The 16,655-nt window shown below is 35.9% G+C and overlaps 1 protein-coding gene across 2 annotated transcripts in view; it reads left to right on the top strand.

Moving 5' to 3' along the window:
• The window catches only part of LOC132116932 (neurogenic locus notch homolog protein 1-like), a 33,075-nt gene extending 16,765 nt beyond the window's left edge, over positions 1-16,310 (top strand). The window contains exons 7-28 of one of the 2 annotated variants that reach the window (XR_009425720.1): positions 534-872; positions 1,904-2,017; positions 3,088-3,207; positions 3,287-3,439; positions 4,229-4,457; positions 4,595-4,796; positions 4,987-5,140; positions 5,815-5,999; positions 6,196-6,328; positions 6,425-6,682; positions 7,670-7,782; positions 7,894-8,462; positions 9,311-9,712; positions 9,815-9,963; positions 11,059-11,269; positions 11,808-11,889; positions 11,974-12,136; positions 12,217-12,515; positions 12,906-13,053; positions 13,173-13,270; positions 14,030-16,077; positions 16,110-16,310. Coding sequence is in view for 1 of the 2 variants with exons in the window: in XM_059525837.1 (XP_059381820.1) it covers positions 534-872; positions 1,904-2,017; positions 3,088-3,207; positions 3,287-3,439; positions 4,229-4,457; positions 4,595-4,796; positions 4,987-5,140; positions 5,815-5,999; positions 6,196-6,328; positions 6,425-6,682; positions 7,670-7,782; positions 7,894-8,462; positions 9,311-9,712; positions 9,815-9,963; positions 11,059-11,269; positions 11,808-11,889; positions 11,974-12,136; positions 12,217-12,515; positions 12,906-13,053; positions 13,173-13,270; positions 14,030-15,229 (5,321 nt within the window). In the remaining variant the exon portion in view is untranslated. Of the gene's footprint in view, positions 1-533; positions 873-1,903; positions 2,018-3,087; positions 3,208-3,286; positions 3,440-4,228; positions 4,458-4,594; positions 4,797-4,986; positions 5,141-5,814; positions 6,000-6,195; positions 6,329-6,424; positions 6,683-7,669; positions 7,783-7,893; positions 8,463-9,310; positions 9,713-9,814; positions 9,964-11,058; positions 11,270-11,807; positions 11,890-11,973; positions 12,137-12,216; positions 12,516-12,905; positions 13,054-13,172; positions 13,271-14,029 lie in introns of both variants that reach the window. The other variant, XM_059525837.1, reaches the window with a different exon arrangement.
• The last annotated feature ends 345 nt before the right edge of the window (positions 16,311-16,655 follow it).

Here is a 16,655-nt window from a genome sequence, read left to right as displayed (position 1 = left end):
AATAAAAAAAAAAGTATTATTCCAAATGGTATTATTGTATTATTTCAAATAAATGGCATTCTTTTAAACTTTCTATTCATTAAAAAAATCAAAAACTACACATTCCACAAAAATAATAAGCAGCACAACTATTTTCAACTTGGATGATAATAAATGTTTGTTGAGCAGCAAATCAGTATATTATTTTGATTTCTGAAGATCATGTGTCACTGAAGACTGGAGGAATGATGCTGAAAATACAGCTTTGCAACACAGGAATAAATTACATTTTAAAATATATTCACATAGTAAACAATGGTTTTAAATTCTAATAATATTTGACAATATTACTGTTTTTACTGTATTTTTTATCAAATAAATGCAGCCTTGTTGAGCATTATTGACTTGAAATCATCTTCAAAATCCTCTTTTAGAATCAAATCAAAGTCGTCCTATAATAGATTACACTGATTATTCAGTTCCGCACACAAATATGTTGCATTTCTATAATCTTTTCCACACATTTTTACATGTATTGTTTTTTTTTCTCATAGGCTCAATGTGTCACATCAACATTGACGACTGCGCGTTGAACCCGTGTCACAATGGCGGCACCTGCATCGACGGCGTCAACAGCTTCACCTGCCTCTGTCCCGAGGGTTTCCGTGATACCACCTGCCTCTCCAAACACAACGAGTGCTCCAGCAACCCCTGTATCCACGGCAGCTGCCTGGACCAGATCAGCAGCTACAGATGCATGTGTGAGGCCGGCTGGACGGGACGCAACTGCGACATCAACATCAACGAGTGTCTGTCCAACCCGTGCGTGAACGGAGGCACCTGTAAGGACATGACCAGCGGCTACATGTGCACCTGCAGAGCCGGCTTCAGCGGTAAGATGCTGCGTCCCAATTCTTCCTAAATAGTCTGGAAGATTAGTCCTAATGGCTTTTCATAGTATGCACACTTTCTGGTTCACAAGCGTTTGCAGTACTTAAGAGGAGGAGTTTGTGACGGTTCACATTCAACCTGTTAAACTGTATAAAAAATGTTCTAATAGATGCATTAATGCATTGAAATGCATTAATGCATTGAATTAAAACTCAAAAGAGCTGATTTTTAACTTAAAGTTATGCAATAAAGAATTTTAAGGTGATTAATATAGATAGATTCTATATTAGCATGCAAACGTGACAGGCTGTGTGAAATTTTATGATTTTCTTTTTATGGATTTAGTATTTTTAAATTTTACTGCAGTGTCAATGTTAAATAATAAATATATAGTATAATAATAATATAAAATATAATAAAGTGCTATTCAAAAAAGTAAAAAATAAATTCATATAAAGTCATATATTTTATTATTAAATTAAATAAAAGTCTTTATTTTTCAAAAAGTATTTTTGCTTCTGTATATGTATGTTGTGCATATAAATGGATTTGACTTTGATAAATTGTATGACAGTTTTGCCTGGTGAACGTTTTAAGTATGGATGCAATTTTTCTTGCCTTTAAAATGTTGAATTTTTTATTTTTACAAAAAATATATTAAAATAATAATGTATTTTAAATGCATTATTAATAAACAAGATTAATTATATTATCAACATATATATATATATATATATATACATTCTGAAGATTGCATGCATGGCTAAATTTCTTTTAAATACATTTCAATAAAATATATTACAGAAATATTTTTTCAATACATGATTCAAATAAAATAATTCTTAATGTAAGACTATGTAACATAAACTTAAAGTAATAGTAATTGTAAGCTGATTATATTGCACAACAGAGTAAACGTAGTATGTCACGATGCTGTTGTACTTTACTGATACACACCCAAAAGCATGCATTTGCCCTTTTATTTATTTCTGCATTTTGTGTGATCTGATGGTATGTGTTTTCTTTCATTTAGGTCCCAACTGCCAGACAAATATTAACGAGTGTGCGTCCAACCCCTGCCTAAACCAAGGCTCCTGCATCGATGACGTGGCCGGATTCAAGTGTAACTGCATGCTGCCTTACACAGGTATGAACACACACGTAACAGCCATTGTACAGCTGGTTCTTGTTTTGAACCGGCAGGTTTTGTGGAGATGTGTGTAAGAATGTCAGGGGACGTCATATAACAGCACTGTGTCAAGGGTGGCTACTCAAATAGTTCAATTTCCTGTTTGGCCTCTTCCTGTTGAGGCAAAGAATTGACAATAGAAGGAAACAACCAAGTGACTTCCTTTTTAAGCTGCTCACCATGGAAACAGATAAGGAAGTGCTTGCAGGAGCTGAGCTGGAAAAATCAGGCAATAAATAACAAAGAATCGACAGGCATTGCATTGATTTGGAGGAGAAAACTGCAGAATTCTGGGTGGATTGTTTAATATACTTTAACTGGTAGCAGAAAACATATTCAAATTAGCCCAAACATTCAGGGGATGTATAATTTGCTTTTGCAGTGTTTTCCTGCCTGTATCAGTGTTATTTTAGTATCATGCACATACTATTGTAGTCAACTAGGCCTATTTTTTTTAGAAGTTATTATTTTTTTATTAAGTTATTTTTACAAATTATTTCAGCATCTGATTAATTTCTTTTATATTTTTATATTTATGTTTTTCATTATTTTATATGTTCAATTATTTATTTTATTTTAGTTTTAGTCATTTTTTAACAACTTCTGTATTGTTTTAGTCATTTTAATTTGATTTTGTTTTGTTTTAAAAAGTTATTTTAGGATAATTTGAATTATTTATTTTTACTATTTAAATGTGTAGTAATTTTTTTTCCATTTTTCATTAGTTTTTGATTTATGTTATTTTATTATTACATAATAAAAGTTTTTATTTTTAGATTTTTTAGTTTATTTATTCATTTCACACTTATGTAAATTATATTCTAGTTAAAGTTTTATAATTAAGTGTTGTCATTTAATAAAGTTAATAATTATTTAGGAATATGTTTTTTATTATTTTATGAATGTTTATTTTATTTCAAGTTACAAAAATGTTTTAAGTTGGATTTGGGTTTAGTTAACGATAATAATCCTGTCCTATATGTACATTTGGCATCAGTTTTGACACTTTCTCATTGTGTGTGTTTCAGGCGAGCTGTGTGAGAGTGTTTTGGCTCCCTGTGCTCCACGTCATTGTAAGAACGGAGGTGTGTGTCGCGAGTCTGAGGATTTTCAGAGCTTCTCTTGTGCTTGTCCTGCTGGATGGCAAGGTAAGAGTGTGTGAGATTATGTGCATTTCACGTTCTCTACATTTCATGATCATCGTCAACCGCTGTCGTCTCACTACAGGTCAGACATGTGAGGTGGATATTAACGAGTGTGTGAGGAATCCTTGCACTAACGGAGGAGTGTGTGAGAACCTGCGTGGAGGATATAAGTGCCGCTGCATCCCCGGATTCAGCGGAGATCTGTGCCAGAACGACATCGACGACTGTGCGCCAAGTAAGACATGCAGAACACGCACAAAACTAGACAGCATTTCTGGTCAACATCAGATGGTGCTCGTTATCCCTTTAATGCTGTCTACGTAGGCAGCTTTCTTACTTTTAAAAGTTTATAATCACTATCTTCTGTAATCTCTTTTTTTTTCTTGGTTTAATGTGCTTTATTGTACATTTGTATTACTAAAGCAGTACAAATTAAGCAAAATAACAAGTGCAAATGGTAAAATAAAATAAGGTCTAAAAGGTAAATCAAATTAAATTAAAAAAAACGGAAACCGAATAAAATGTTGCTTTATTTAAAAAAAACTGTATAAATTATAATTAATGTGATTTTTATGGTGCATTTGTTACTAAAGCCGTGCAAATAAAACAAAATAACTGGAAATGACAAAATAAAATTATTGTAAAGGAAAATTAAATGAAATTCATTTTATTAAAAAAATATATATATATTTATATATTTTAATAATACAAATGTACAAAAAAAAACAAGTGCAAATGGAAAAATAATAGTAATGTAAGAATTAGATTTAAAATGTAAAATTAATGTAAATGCAGAAAATTTAATAAAATGCCATTTGTGAATGGACCTAGTAATGCTAAAGTACAATAAAGCAAAATTAAAATTAAATTAATGTAAAAAAAAAAATTATAATTAAATCTAGTTCAATATTTAAAATATAGTATGTAACACAATTAACAAAGAGGAAAAGATTATGTGGCAACAAACAAGAGTTATTAGTAGTAAAGAATATGGCAGTGAATATGGCATTCTTGTCTTTCTCAGATCCGTGCAGTAACGGCGGTGTGTGTCAGGACCGTGTGAACGGCTTTGTGTGTGTGTGCTTGGCTGGTTTCCGTGGAGAGCGCTGTTCAGAGGACATCGACGAGTGTGTGAGCGCCCCCTGCCGAAACGGAGGGAACTGCACCGACTGCGTCAACAGCTACACCTGCAGCTGCTCTGTAGGATTCAGCGGCATCAACTGTGAGATCAACACCCCCGACTGCACCGAGAGGTAAGCACGCCACACCTTTTCAAACGCATAAAAAATGTGTTATTTAACTTGCGTTTTAAATAGAAGATGCATTTTAAAAATAAAATTAATTTGCTTATATTCAAGCAATCTCACTCTGTGTTGTTTCTCTTCTCCAGCTCTTGTTTTAATGGCGGAACATGTGTGGATGGCATAAACTCTTTCTCATGCGTGTGTTTGCCGGGATTCACCGGGAATTACTGCCAGCATGATGTTAACGAGTGTGACTCGCGACCGTGTCAAAACGGAGGCACCTGTCAGGACGGATACGGCACCTACAAATGCACCTGTCCACACGGATACACCGGACTCAACTGCCAGGTACACAAACACATGCTCTAATCAACACAAATCTGCAAACGAGTCTAAAGGAATAGATACATGTATTTTAAATTGTTTATATAGTTGCATTAACATTTTTATATTTGATTTATTTGTACTTCTTGTATATACAGTATGTATAAAGTGGTGTATATTTTGTCATTTATTTCCAGATGTTTGTGTGTTTCAGGGTCTGGTGCGCTGGTGTGACTCGTCTCCCTGTAAGAACGGAGGCTCATGTTGGCAGCAGGGGGCGTCTTTCACCTGCCAGTGTGCCAGCGGCTGGACGGGCATCTACTGTGACGTCCCCAGTGTCAGCTGTGAGGTCGCTGCCAGGCAGCAAGGTAACCATCACTACTAAATAGACTAGCACTTTTCTACCAAACCCATAACTTACTAGGCTCAAAACAGAATATCATGCATGAAGAAACTGCAGGAGCTTGATGGAAAACTAATAATGAATTTAATAATAGAAATTTCAAATTATAATGGTTAAATAACTGTAAAATAATCACAATCAACATGCATAAATATGTGAATAAATAAATGTAAAATTCTAAAAAATTTATTATTTGCTTACCTGCATGCCAGGTGACCACTTACCAATAATGTGTTATTATATTTAAGTTTTAAAATATATTACATGTCCAATATCCGATTTAGAAGTAATACATTTTACTTACCCAATTTAAATAAATTATTAAATATATATATTTTTTTGCAATATTTGTTTTCTGACAATGGAGAATGAATGAATAAAAATAAATGAAATAACTTTAATTAATTATTTCATTGATTTAATACATTTTAAATCATTTTTTGATCGATTTTTGATGATACTTTTGGCTAGATATATATCACTTTTGGCTATATTTACATCCCCTGTGTACAACAAGCTGAAAACAACTGGTGGAAATGTTTTGTTTTTATTGTTTGTTTAGTTGTTTTGTTTGCCGCATTAAAATGCCATATGAAATGTCATTAAAAGTTGATCTGTATAATTTGCACATTTGCTCAGGAGTGCCTGTGGCCGTTCTGTGCCGTCACGCGGGTCAGTGTGTTGATGTGGGGAACACACACCTGTGCAGATGCCAGGCCGGATACAAGGGCAGCTACTGTCAGGAGCAGGTGGACGAGTGCATGCCGAACCCCTGCCAGAACGGAGCCACCTGCACCGATTACCTGGGAGGATACAGCTGTGAGGTATAAACACACACCTGTGCAACATCATCAGTGCTGAGTCCATTACTGATTCCATGACACAAATGACATGCTTTAGGGAATATAATGGAATTATTTTTAGATTGCTCATGACCTAACTCGGTTAATTTTGGAATATGATTACATGCAATCAGTTACTTTGAGTTACACAAGTCTAACATCCGTTTCTCTCTTTCAGTGCGTTCCTGGATATCACGGAGCCAACTGTAGTAAGGAGATAAACGAGTGTGTGTCTCAACCCTGTCAGAACGGAGGAACCTGCATCGACCTCATCAACACGTACAAATGCTCCTGTCCGCGGGGAACTCAAGGTACGGACACATTCACACGCTCACAGCCGCTGGATTCATCTCTTCATGCTTCAGTAGGTGAACTGTCTTGATTGTTTTCTCTGGCCGTGTTTGCAGGGGTTCACTGTGAGATTGACGTCGATGACTGTTCCCCGGCCGTGGATCCGTTAACCGGCGAGCCGCGCTGTTTTAATGGCGGCCGATGTGTTGACCGTGTAGGAGGCTATGGCTGCGTGTGTCCGGCTGGGTTTGTGGGCGAGCGATGTGAGGGCGATGTCAATGAGTGCCTGTCTGACCCCTGTGACCCCAGCGGATCCTACAACTGTGTACAGCTCATCAACGACTTCCGCTGCGAGTGCCGTACAGGATACACCGGTACAAACACAGATGATCACATTTGCATTGATAATAAATGTTTATCAATGAATATGACCAATATGATTGCAGTAGGCACTAGATAATTTAGTGTTGGTGAATTTCAAACAAAAAAAATTAATGTTAAGGCTATATTTTGCTTGCAAAATATACATTTTTATGGTTAATTTGAAGTTTTTCAAGCGTATTTTTCCTGGCAAATTCTTATTACTTCAATGCAGACAAAATATTTTGATTTATTGGCTGATTGGTTGATTCAGTCTGAAGTATACTTACTATATCATTATAACTGTATTTTCACTATATAACTTTGAAAATTTGGATTATACTTCACAGGTGTAATTTAAATGTAAACATTTATTTATTTGCTTGATTATATCTGAGAAAAATAGTTCTAAGTATACTTACAATATAATAACTGATTTTTTTGTCTTCAGATGTAATTCACAACTCCAACATTACAAACGTAATTTCTTGATTTATTTATAAATTTAGTACCAAGGATATGAAGTTTGCCTAGTACTGTACTTAACAGATATAATTTTTAATTTAAACATTTTACTCATTTATTGATTTATTTATAAATTAAATCCAACAAAAACTGATGCAGTATACTTAGAATTATACTCCTCAGATATAATTTACAGCACAATTAAATTGTATTCATTTTATTAGCACAGTACAACACAAACTGATAAATTATATTTAATTATACTTCTTCACAGATATTATTTATTTTCACATAAATTAAATGTAATGCAACAAAAACTATGAAAAGTACTGCATAGATGTAATTATTTAAACGTGTTTATTTATTGCATTTAGGTGAGGAATTTTTTTTTTTTTTTTTTTTTAGTTTAAATGTGTTTTATGTATATTTATAGGTAAAAATTAATAGCCTGAATGCACTGTAAGTCGCTTTGGATAAATGCATCTGCTAAATGCATAAATTAAATTTTTTTAATTTTAATTTAATTTAATTTATAGGCAAGCGCTGTGAAACGGTGTTCAACGGTTGCAAGGACACACCATGCAAAAATGGAGGAACATGTGCTGTAGCAAGCAACACCAAACACGGATACATCTGCAAGTGTCAGCCGGTGAGTAAAAACACATTTACAGCTAATGCTATGATTTGAACATCACATAAACTTATGGATCAGCCTAGAAACCCCTTTGAATGCGCTCTCTAATCTTTGGCTCTCTCTCAGGGTTACTCTGGCTCCTCCTGTGAATATGACTCCCAGTCCTGCGGCTCCCTGCGATGTCGTAACGGTGCTACCTGTGTCTCGGGACACCTGAGTCCTCGCTGTCTCTGTCTGCCGGGCTTCAGCGGACACGAGTGTCAAACACGCATGGACTCGGCCTGCCTCAACAACCCCTGCTACAACGGCGGCACCTGCCATCCCATCAGCGACGCCCCGTTCTTCCGCTGCTCCTGTCCAGCCAACTTCAACGGACTCCTCTGCCACATCCTTGATTACTCCTTCAAAGGAGGGCAGGGCCGAGACATCGCCCCGCCGGAGGTGGAGATCCGGTGTGAAATCGCTCAGTGTGGAGGCAGGGGTGGAAACGCCATCTGTGATACCCAGTGTAACAATCACGAGTGCGGATGGGACGGCGGCGACTGCTCTCTGAATTTCGACGACCCGTGGCAGAACTGTAGCACCGCTCTGCAGTGCTGGAGGTACTTCAACGACGGCAAATGTGACGAGCAGTGCGCCAACGCTGGGTGCCTTTATGATGGATTCGACTGCCAAAGACTGGAGGGGCAGTGCAAGTGAGTGAAATGTATTTCTTTATATTTTTATGTATTTGTATTTTTTATTTTTTGTTGCTGTTTTACCATATAATATATTTATAATTAAACATTGAGTGTTATTTATAGTCTTTTTTTTTTGGCTTCATCATTCGGGGCTTACTTAATTTTTTTTATTGGTATTTTTTTATTTGATGTAATTTTTATATTTATTTATTTTTATTATTTATTTAGTTTTTGCTGTTTTGTGTGTGTGTGTGTGTGTGTGTATTTAATTTTATTTATTTATTTTTTTAATTACTTCTTCATTAAGGATTTAAATTTTCATTAAGTTTTTACAATCTTTTATTACCTTTGGGAAATAATAGAAAAATTGTCAAATAGAAATGGAAAAATTCGGGTGGGGAAATCATGAAATAATTATTAATGAATAATGATTAATGAATGAAAATGAAATGTTTCTTACAATATCAAGGCTGTCACAAGTTTTATTTTAGCATTATTTATGTACTACTATATTATTTATTCATTTATTTTGTATTTTTCAATTTTCACTAAAATTTCAGTTTAAAGTTAGTTTAAATTTTAGTTTTTATTTGTATTTTATCTATTTTTTTTTATTTTTTTTATTTCTACTAATTACTTTATAATTACAATTTTGCAGCCTTTTATTACCTTTAGAAAATGCATTCTATAATATTATGTTAATAATAATTATTATAATAATTATATATAATAAAATTGTAAATACTACAACTAGAGAAACCAGTGGGAAATTGGCCATTAATAAAAAAAATTTTCAACCTTAACCATACTTTTGCATCTAGTCATTTAGCAGAACGACCCTAACCTTCAATCTCTGTCTTCAGTCCGCTGTACGATCAGTACTGTAGGGATCACTATGCAGATGGTCACTGCGATCAGGGCTGTAATAACGCCGAGTGTGAATGGGACGGTCTGGACTGCGCTGATGATGTTCCTCAGAAACTGGCCTTGGGAAGTCTGGTTCTAGTGGTTCACATCCCACCAGACGAGCTTCACAACCGCTCCTCGTCTTTCCTCCGCGAGCTGAGCGGACTGCTGCATACTAACGTGGTTTTCCGCCGCGGTGCTAACGGAGAGCCGCTCATTTTCCCATACTACGGCAGCGAGCACGAGCTGAGCAAGCACAAGCGCTCTGATTGGACGGACCCGAAGCGCGCCAGGAGGAGCCTGACAGAGTTCATGAAGCCCCGCCTACGACGAGAACTCGATCAGATGGAGATCAAAGGGTGAGTGAAAGCAAAACACTGTTAAATCTGAATATTTTTACATGCAATTAATCATATAACGGTGCTTATTATTTGTGATATTGACATGTTTATGTGCTGCAGGTCTATCGTGTATCTAGAGATTGACAACCGTCAGTGTTACCAGCAGTCTGACGAGTGTTTCCAGAGCGCCACGGATGTGGCTGCGTTCCTTGGAGCGCTGGCCTCTAGCGGGAATCTCAATGTTCCTTACATCATCGAGGCCGTCACAAGTGAGTGCCACATTTATGACAAAATCACTGTTATTTTAGTATTTATTATGTACTATTATAGTAATACTTATAAAGTACATATTATTATATTTTGATTTAGCTTATAAAAAAAAAATTAGTTCAAGTTTTAGTAATTTTGTTATGCACTTGTTTTTTTTATTAGTGTTTTTTAACTTTTATATTTATTAGTAAATCATTTTTATTTCAGTTTTGATTTTCAGTTTTAGGATTTTAGTTTTAATGTTGCGAATTTTCGTTCAAATTTTTCATTTAATATGTATTTGTTTTTATTTTATTTCAGCTTAAATTTTCAGTTTTAAGTTTAGTATGTTTTTATTTTAAAATTTGGTTTCTCTTTTAATGTTTTCTATTTATTTATTTTTAATTTAATTTTATTCCAATTGCCCAGCAACATTTCACATTTTTATTTAGTTTTTTAATTTATTTATTATTATTATCTAATATTCATTTTATTTTAGCTTTAATTTTCAGTTTTCATTAAAATTTTAGTTGAAGTTTTTGTCATTTGGTTATGTGCATTTGTTCTTTATATTAGGTTTATTTATATATACATACATACATACATACATACATACATACATACATACATACATATATATATATATATATATATATATATATATATATATATATATATATATATATATATATATATTAAATTATTTAGATTTTATACTTTTTGTACTTTAAATTCATTTTATTTCCTTTAGTTGTCAATCAACATTTCTAATTTTAATTTTAATTTCTTCTTCATCTAATATTAATATTTTAGCTTTAATCTTCAGTTTTCATTTTAATTTTTGTAATGGTTCTATTGTTTTTATTTATTTATTTTTTTTATTATTATTTATAGCTTTAAATTATTTCAGTTTTAGTACTTAAACTCATTTTATTTCAGTTACTTGCCAAGTAGCATTTAAAATTTTTGAATGTTTTTCATATAATATTTATATTGTGTTGTATTTCTGCTTTATTTTAATTAACACAAATGATTTAACAATTTTAATTTGAGTTAACTATAACACTGAATGATACTCTACAAACCTCTGCATTAATAACTGTATCTGTGCGCAGGTGAGGACCCCCCCACAAAGCCAGGAGAGATGTACCCCGTGTTCCTGGTGCTGCTGCTTCTGGCGGTTCTGGTGCTGGTGGCTGTGGGCGTCGTGGTCTCCAGGAAGAGGAAGAGGGAACACGGGCAGCTTTGGTTCCCCGAGGGATTTAAAGTCACAGAACCCAAAAAGAAACGAAGGGAACCGGTTGGAGAGGATTCTGTTGGACTCAAGTGAGTGTGTGGTTAAAAAGACAGTGCTATATATAAATATCAGATACTAAATTGTATTGAAATTACAAAATTTTAATAATTACTATTAAAGTATATAAATAATTCTAAAATAATGCTGCACATCATTTTTATTAAATTCATTAGGACGTTATATAATAAAAAGTTAATATAATATAGAGTGTAATAGATCTGTTTGCTAACGAATGTCATTCACCGAAGTGTGACTTAAAATGCAATTTAGTAATATATAAATGTATAAAAATATAAAACAATTAATGGGTCCAAATGATAATTTAGTAGAATTGTATATGTTGCACCTAAACTTATGTGCATTGCAGTTTTTGTATTATTTTGACCTTTTTTTTTATTATTATTAAAATATCTGCTACTGAATATATTTCATATTAGTCTAACTGACATTTATAATTCCATTTAATAATATAAAAAAGCATTTTTGTTCCTAAAGTTCACAAAAACAGACTTTTTTCCACTTCTATCACTCACATTAATGATAACATTTCACTTCCCGTCCCATCAGGCCTCTGAAAAACTCGGACAGCTCTCTGATGGACGAACAACTGAGCGAATGGGCAGAAGACGACACGGCCAAACGGTTTCGGGTGAGTGATGAAATAGTGTCTGCTGTCTGTTAGAGCTGCTCCATAACTCCGGATGGATGTGTAACGGTGTGTATTCGTGTGTAGTATGAGGAGCGGTCTATTCTGGACATGAGCGGTCAGCTGGATGACCGACAGTGGACCCAGCAGCACCTGGACGCGGCTGACCTGCGGCTGAACTCTATGGCTCCGACTCCACCACAGGGCGAGATCGAGAACGACTGCATGGACGTCAACGTCCGCGGGCCTGGTGAGCGCTCGCACTCTTACCATCACTTACTGATGACAGCTCGGGAGTTTTCTTTAAACTGTGCCTGGTTTCTCTCATAGACGGTTTCACTCCGCTGATGATCGCGTCGTGCAGCGGCGGAGGTCTGGAGAACGAAAACGGCGAGGGAGAAGACGATCCCTCTGCTGAAGTCATCACTGACTTCATCTACCACGGCGCCAACCTGCACAATCAGACGGACCGGACGGGCGAGACCGCGCTGCACCTGGCTGCCCGCTACGCCCGCTCGGACGCCGCCAAACGCTTGCTTGAGTCGTGCGCTGATGCTAATGTTCAGGACAACATGGGCCGCACGCCTCTCCACGCCGCTGTTGCAGCTGACGCTCAGGGAGTCTTCCAGGTCAGTGACAAAAATACTGGTTATATCCAGCTTTTCATGATTCAGGGTGATCTAAACTAGTTTAATTTGTGTGGAAGCATCAACAGCTCAATGATAAAAGATGTTATTAATAGTATTATTAATAATAGTAGTAGTAGCAAAAAATTATAAAATAATAATAATAATAATACTTTTAAAAACATGCTTTGGTTATTTAGCTTTTAATTGTATTCAGTATTAAGCCTAAATGTATATTTAATATATAAAATGTATTTATAATATAATAATGTATAGTATTTGATGGATAATTTGTTTTGTACACATTTTGTATTTCTAGCATGTAATTTGATGATCTTTAGCTGCTCTTAGTTGCTGAATATTCTTAAAACATTGCCTTGTGTTTGGCCACAGATTCTTATTCGGAACCGAGCGACGGATCTGGACGCCCGTATGCATGATGGAACGACTCCGCTGATCCTGGCCACCCGATTGGCTGTCGAGGGAATGGTGGAAGAGCTCATTAACTGCCATGCAGATCCCAACGCTATTGATGATTCTGGTATGAACACAAACAAACGATATATGCTCAACCAAATCTCTCAAAACATCTTTCTTAGGTGTTATTTGGAGGATGCATGGCCGTCCTCACTAACTGACTCTGTTTTTATGTTTCTGTAGGTAAATCTGCTCTTCACTGGGCGGCTGCAGTTAATAATGTGGACGCTGCTGTCGTTCTTCTGAAGAATGGAGCCAATAAAGACCTGCAGAATAACAAGGTGGGTTTGTGCATCAGAGTGTCTAAGTGTTAATTTTGATCATTCCAAATGAAAAATCTGTTTTTGTAGCAGTGTTATTTTAGTATTATTCATATACTCATTATAGTTTTCATTATTATTATTTTGAATTAGCTTTTATTTCTACATTTTAGATTTTATTTGAGCTTTTTTTGTTGTTGTTGTTTTATGTGTTAGTTTTCCCCCTATTAATATTTGTTGACTTTTCTTTTTTTTTAGCTTGTTTTTCTTCTTTAATTTTAATTTCTTCTAGTAGCAATTTCTTCTTTTTTTTATTTGGTTTTCATTTTTAAACTTATTTCATTTAGTTGCCAAGGAAAAATTCTCAGTTTTTCATCTTATACATCACATTAAATATTAAAGCATTAAAACTCTATTAAGCATGATTCATCAGTGCACATTAAAAAAATTGCAACTTGTTTGTTTTTGTAGAAGTGTTATTTTAGCACTATTTATTTGCTTCTAATAATTTTCATTAGTATTTTGAATTGGCTTTTATGTGTACATTTTCTTTTGAACTTTTTTAAAATTTTTAGTTATTTTTTATCATAGTAGTATTCTTAATAATAATAATATAACTTAATAATGATCAAATTTAATAATATTTAGGATTAATTTGTTTTATCTTAATTTAATTTTTTTTTTTTTTATTTCCAGTTAGTACTTTTAGTACTTTCATCTACTATTTAATTTCAGCTTTCAAGTAACAAAAACATTAACGATAATACTCTTGGTCTGCAGGAGGAGACGCCACTTTTCCTGGCTGCTCGCGAGGGAAGTTACGAAACCGCTAAAGTCCTGCTTGATCACCTGGCCAACCGTGAGATCACAGATCACCTAGACCAGCATCCACGGGACATCGCGCAGGAGCGCATGCACCACGACATCGTCCGTCTGTTAGAGGAATACAACCTGGTCCAGAGTGCCGCGCTGCCTCTATCTCCCCCTCTCTGCTCGCCCAACACCTACCTGGGCATCAAACCCAGCCCGGGTGGTGCCAACAACAACAACACGGCCAAGAAAGCGCGGAAACCGAGCAGTAAAGGCGTAGGAGGGAAGGACGGCGGAAAAGACATGAGAATGAAAAAGAAAAAGCCTGGAGAGGGCAAAAATGGAGGCATTATGGAAGTGGGTGTCCTCTCGCCTGTCGATTCGCTGGAGTCGCCCCACGGTTACCTGTCAGATGTCTCGTCCCCGCCTACGATGACATCACCATTTCAACAGTCCCCGCCCATCACTTTGAACCAACTCCAAGGATTGGCCGACACCCACATGGGCGGAGCTTTTCAGAGCTTAGGGAAGCCGTTTGACTCCGCCCCTCCTCCTCGCTTATCGCATCTACCAATGGCTAACAATGGAGGCGGAGCTCAAACGGCGGCATGCGATTGGCTGCAAAGGGTGCAGCAGCAGCAACAGCACGGCTTCCCAACCCTGATGCCCACAATGCTTTCTGCCACTAATATGCCGCAGGTCATGGACTATCCCACATTGCAAAGCAGCCACCTCGGCATGCCGTCGCACATGATTCCCAACCACGCCCATCAGAATATGGCGCCAATGCAGCACCAAAACAGCGCCGCCTCTGGCCACGCCCTCTCCCATCACTTCCTAGGTGACTTAACTGGGCTGGATCTTCAATCCGGCTCAGGACACGCCCCCATCCAGACCATCCTGCCGCAGGAGAGTCAGCACATGGCTCCGCCCATTTCAAGCACACAGTTTCTGACTCCGCCTTCTCAACATAGCTATTCCAACCCTATGGACAACACTCCCAGTAACCAGCTGCAGGTTCCCGACCACCCGTTCCTCACACCCTCCCCTGGATCTCCCGACCAATGGTCAAGCTCGTCTCCACATTCCAACTTGTCTGACTGGTCAGAGGGCATCTCGAGCCCACCCACCAGTATGCAGATGAACCATATCCCAGAGGCCTTCAAGTAGGCGGGGCTTTGGCATCTAGAAGCTAAACTCAATAGACAATTTTATATTAATGATAAAAACTCTTTGATTTTTGTATGCTAAGGACGATTTTTATTCATTTTTGTATTTATTTATATGCGTTTGGGACTACAGATATAAGATTTTTTTTTTTTATTTATACTGTATTTTATTTTTATTTTGACCATTAACTGTTCTGAAAATAATTGTGAACAATATGACGCTGCCAGAAATTTTGTTGTTATTGGTTTTTTTAACTAAAATTTCAGTATTAGATTTTATATGGTCCTTTTTATAAAAAAAATTGTTTCTGTAAACAAAAATGTACAAAAATGTCTTAAAGGTGCAGTAGGAGATCTTGGAAAAATCTGACTTTAGCCTGATAGCACTGAAAGTGAACGTCTCACCCAGACCGAGCGTTTTGATTGGACAAACATCTCTTGGTCCTAGGCCTTCCGCAGAATATGTAAATACATTTAGACCACTTAACTTAATGATTGCTATCGGGATGTAAAGAGACTTTCAACCAGCATAACAAAAAATGTTTCTGAAGACAATCACCTATTGCACCTTTAATATTGTGAATTTAATGTATAACACACATGCCTCTGCACACGTTTGTTTGTGTTTTACCACAAAATAGAGTTGTTTATGGCTGATTTATGCTATGTTCCTGTGTATCGTCTGTAGACACTGTTTCCAAATCTTTTTCCCATGGTCCCTTGCTTTAGGTGTTTTTGGGAGCTTTTCGTATGTAGTGTAGCGTTCACTGTTATTTATTGCCTGCTGTAGACATGTAGGATATATTATGACATATAGATGAGAGTGTGTGTGTGTGTGTGTGTGTGTGTGTGTGTGTGTGAGAGAGAGAGAGAGAGAGGAGACAGGTGTGTATCGCAGTGTGATGACATCATGGGTGCAGATGAGGTGTGATCGTTGTTTTATAAATGCAGATCAAATGTTTTAATGGTGACATGGAAAAAATTGACTTGTAGATTGTCGAGGGGAAAAAAAGTATTTTGTTCAATGTTGTATAGTAACTTTTCTTAATACAATAAAGTACACTGTTTGGTGACATTACTTTAACTCTGTGTTGTCAAACTTGATTTACCTTCAATATATTCATGTGAATAGGGAAAAAAGCATCACTATTATTATTTCTTAAACTATTGTTTGTAAGATTTTAAAATGTTTTTGAAAGAAGTCTATTTATGCCAATCAAGGCTGTATTTATTTTATCAAAAACAGAGTAAAAACGATAATATTGTGAAATATAGCAATTTAATCATTACAGTTTTCTATTATGATATATATTAAAATGTAATTTATTTCTGTGATGCGCAGCTGTATTTTCAGCATCATTCCTCCAGTCTCCAGTCACATGATCCTTCAGAAATCATTCTGAATCATGCTGATTTGCTGCTCAAAA

This window comes from Carassius carassius, chromosome 36 (genome assembly GCF_963082965.1).
Source record: "Carassius carassius chromosome 36, fCarCar2.1, whole genome shotgun sequence".
NCBI lineage: Eukaryota > Metazoa > Chordata > Actinopteri > Cypriniformes > Cyprinidae > Carassius > Carassius carassius.
This window is presented reverse-complemented; position numbering and strand designations above follow the sequence as displayed.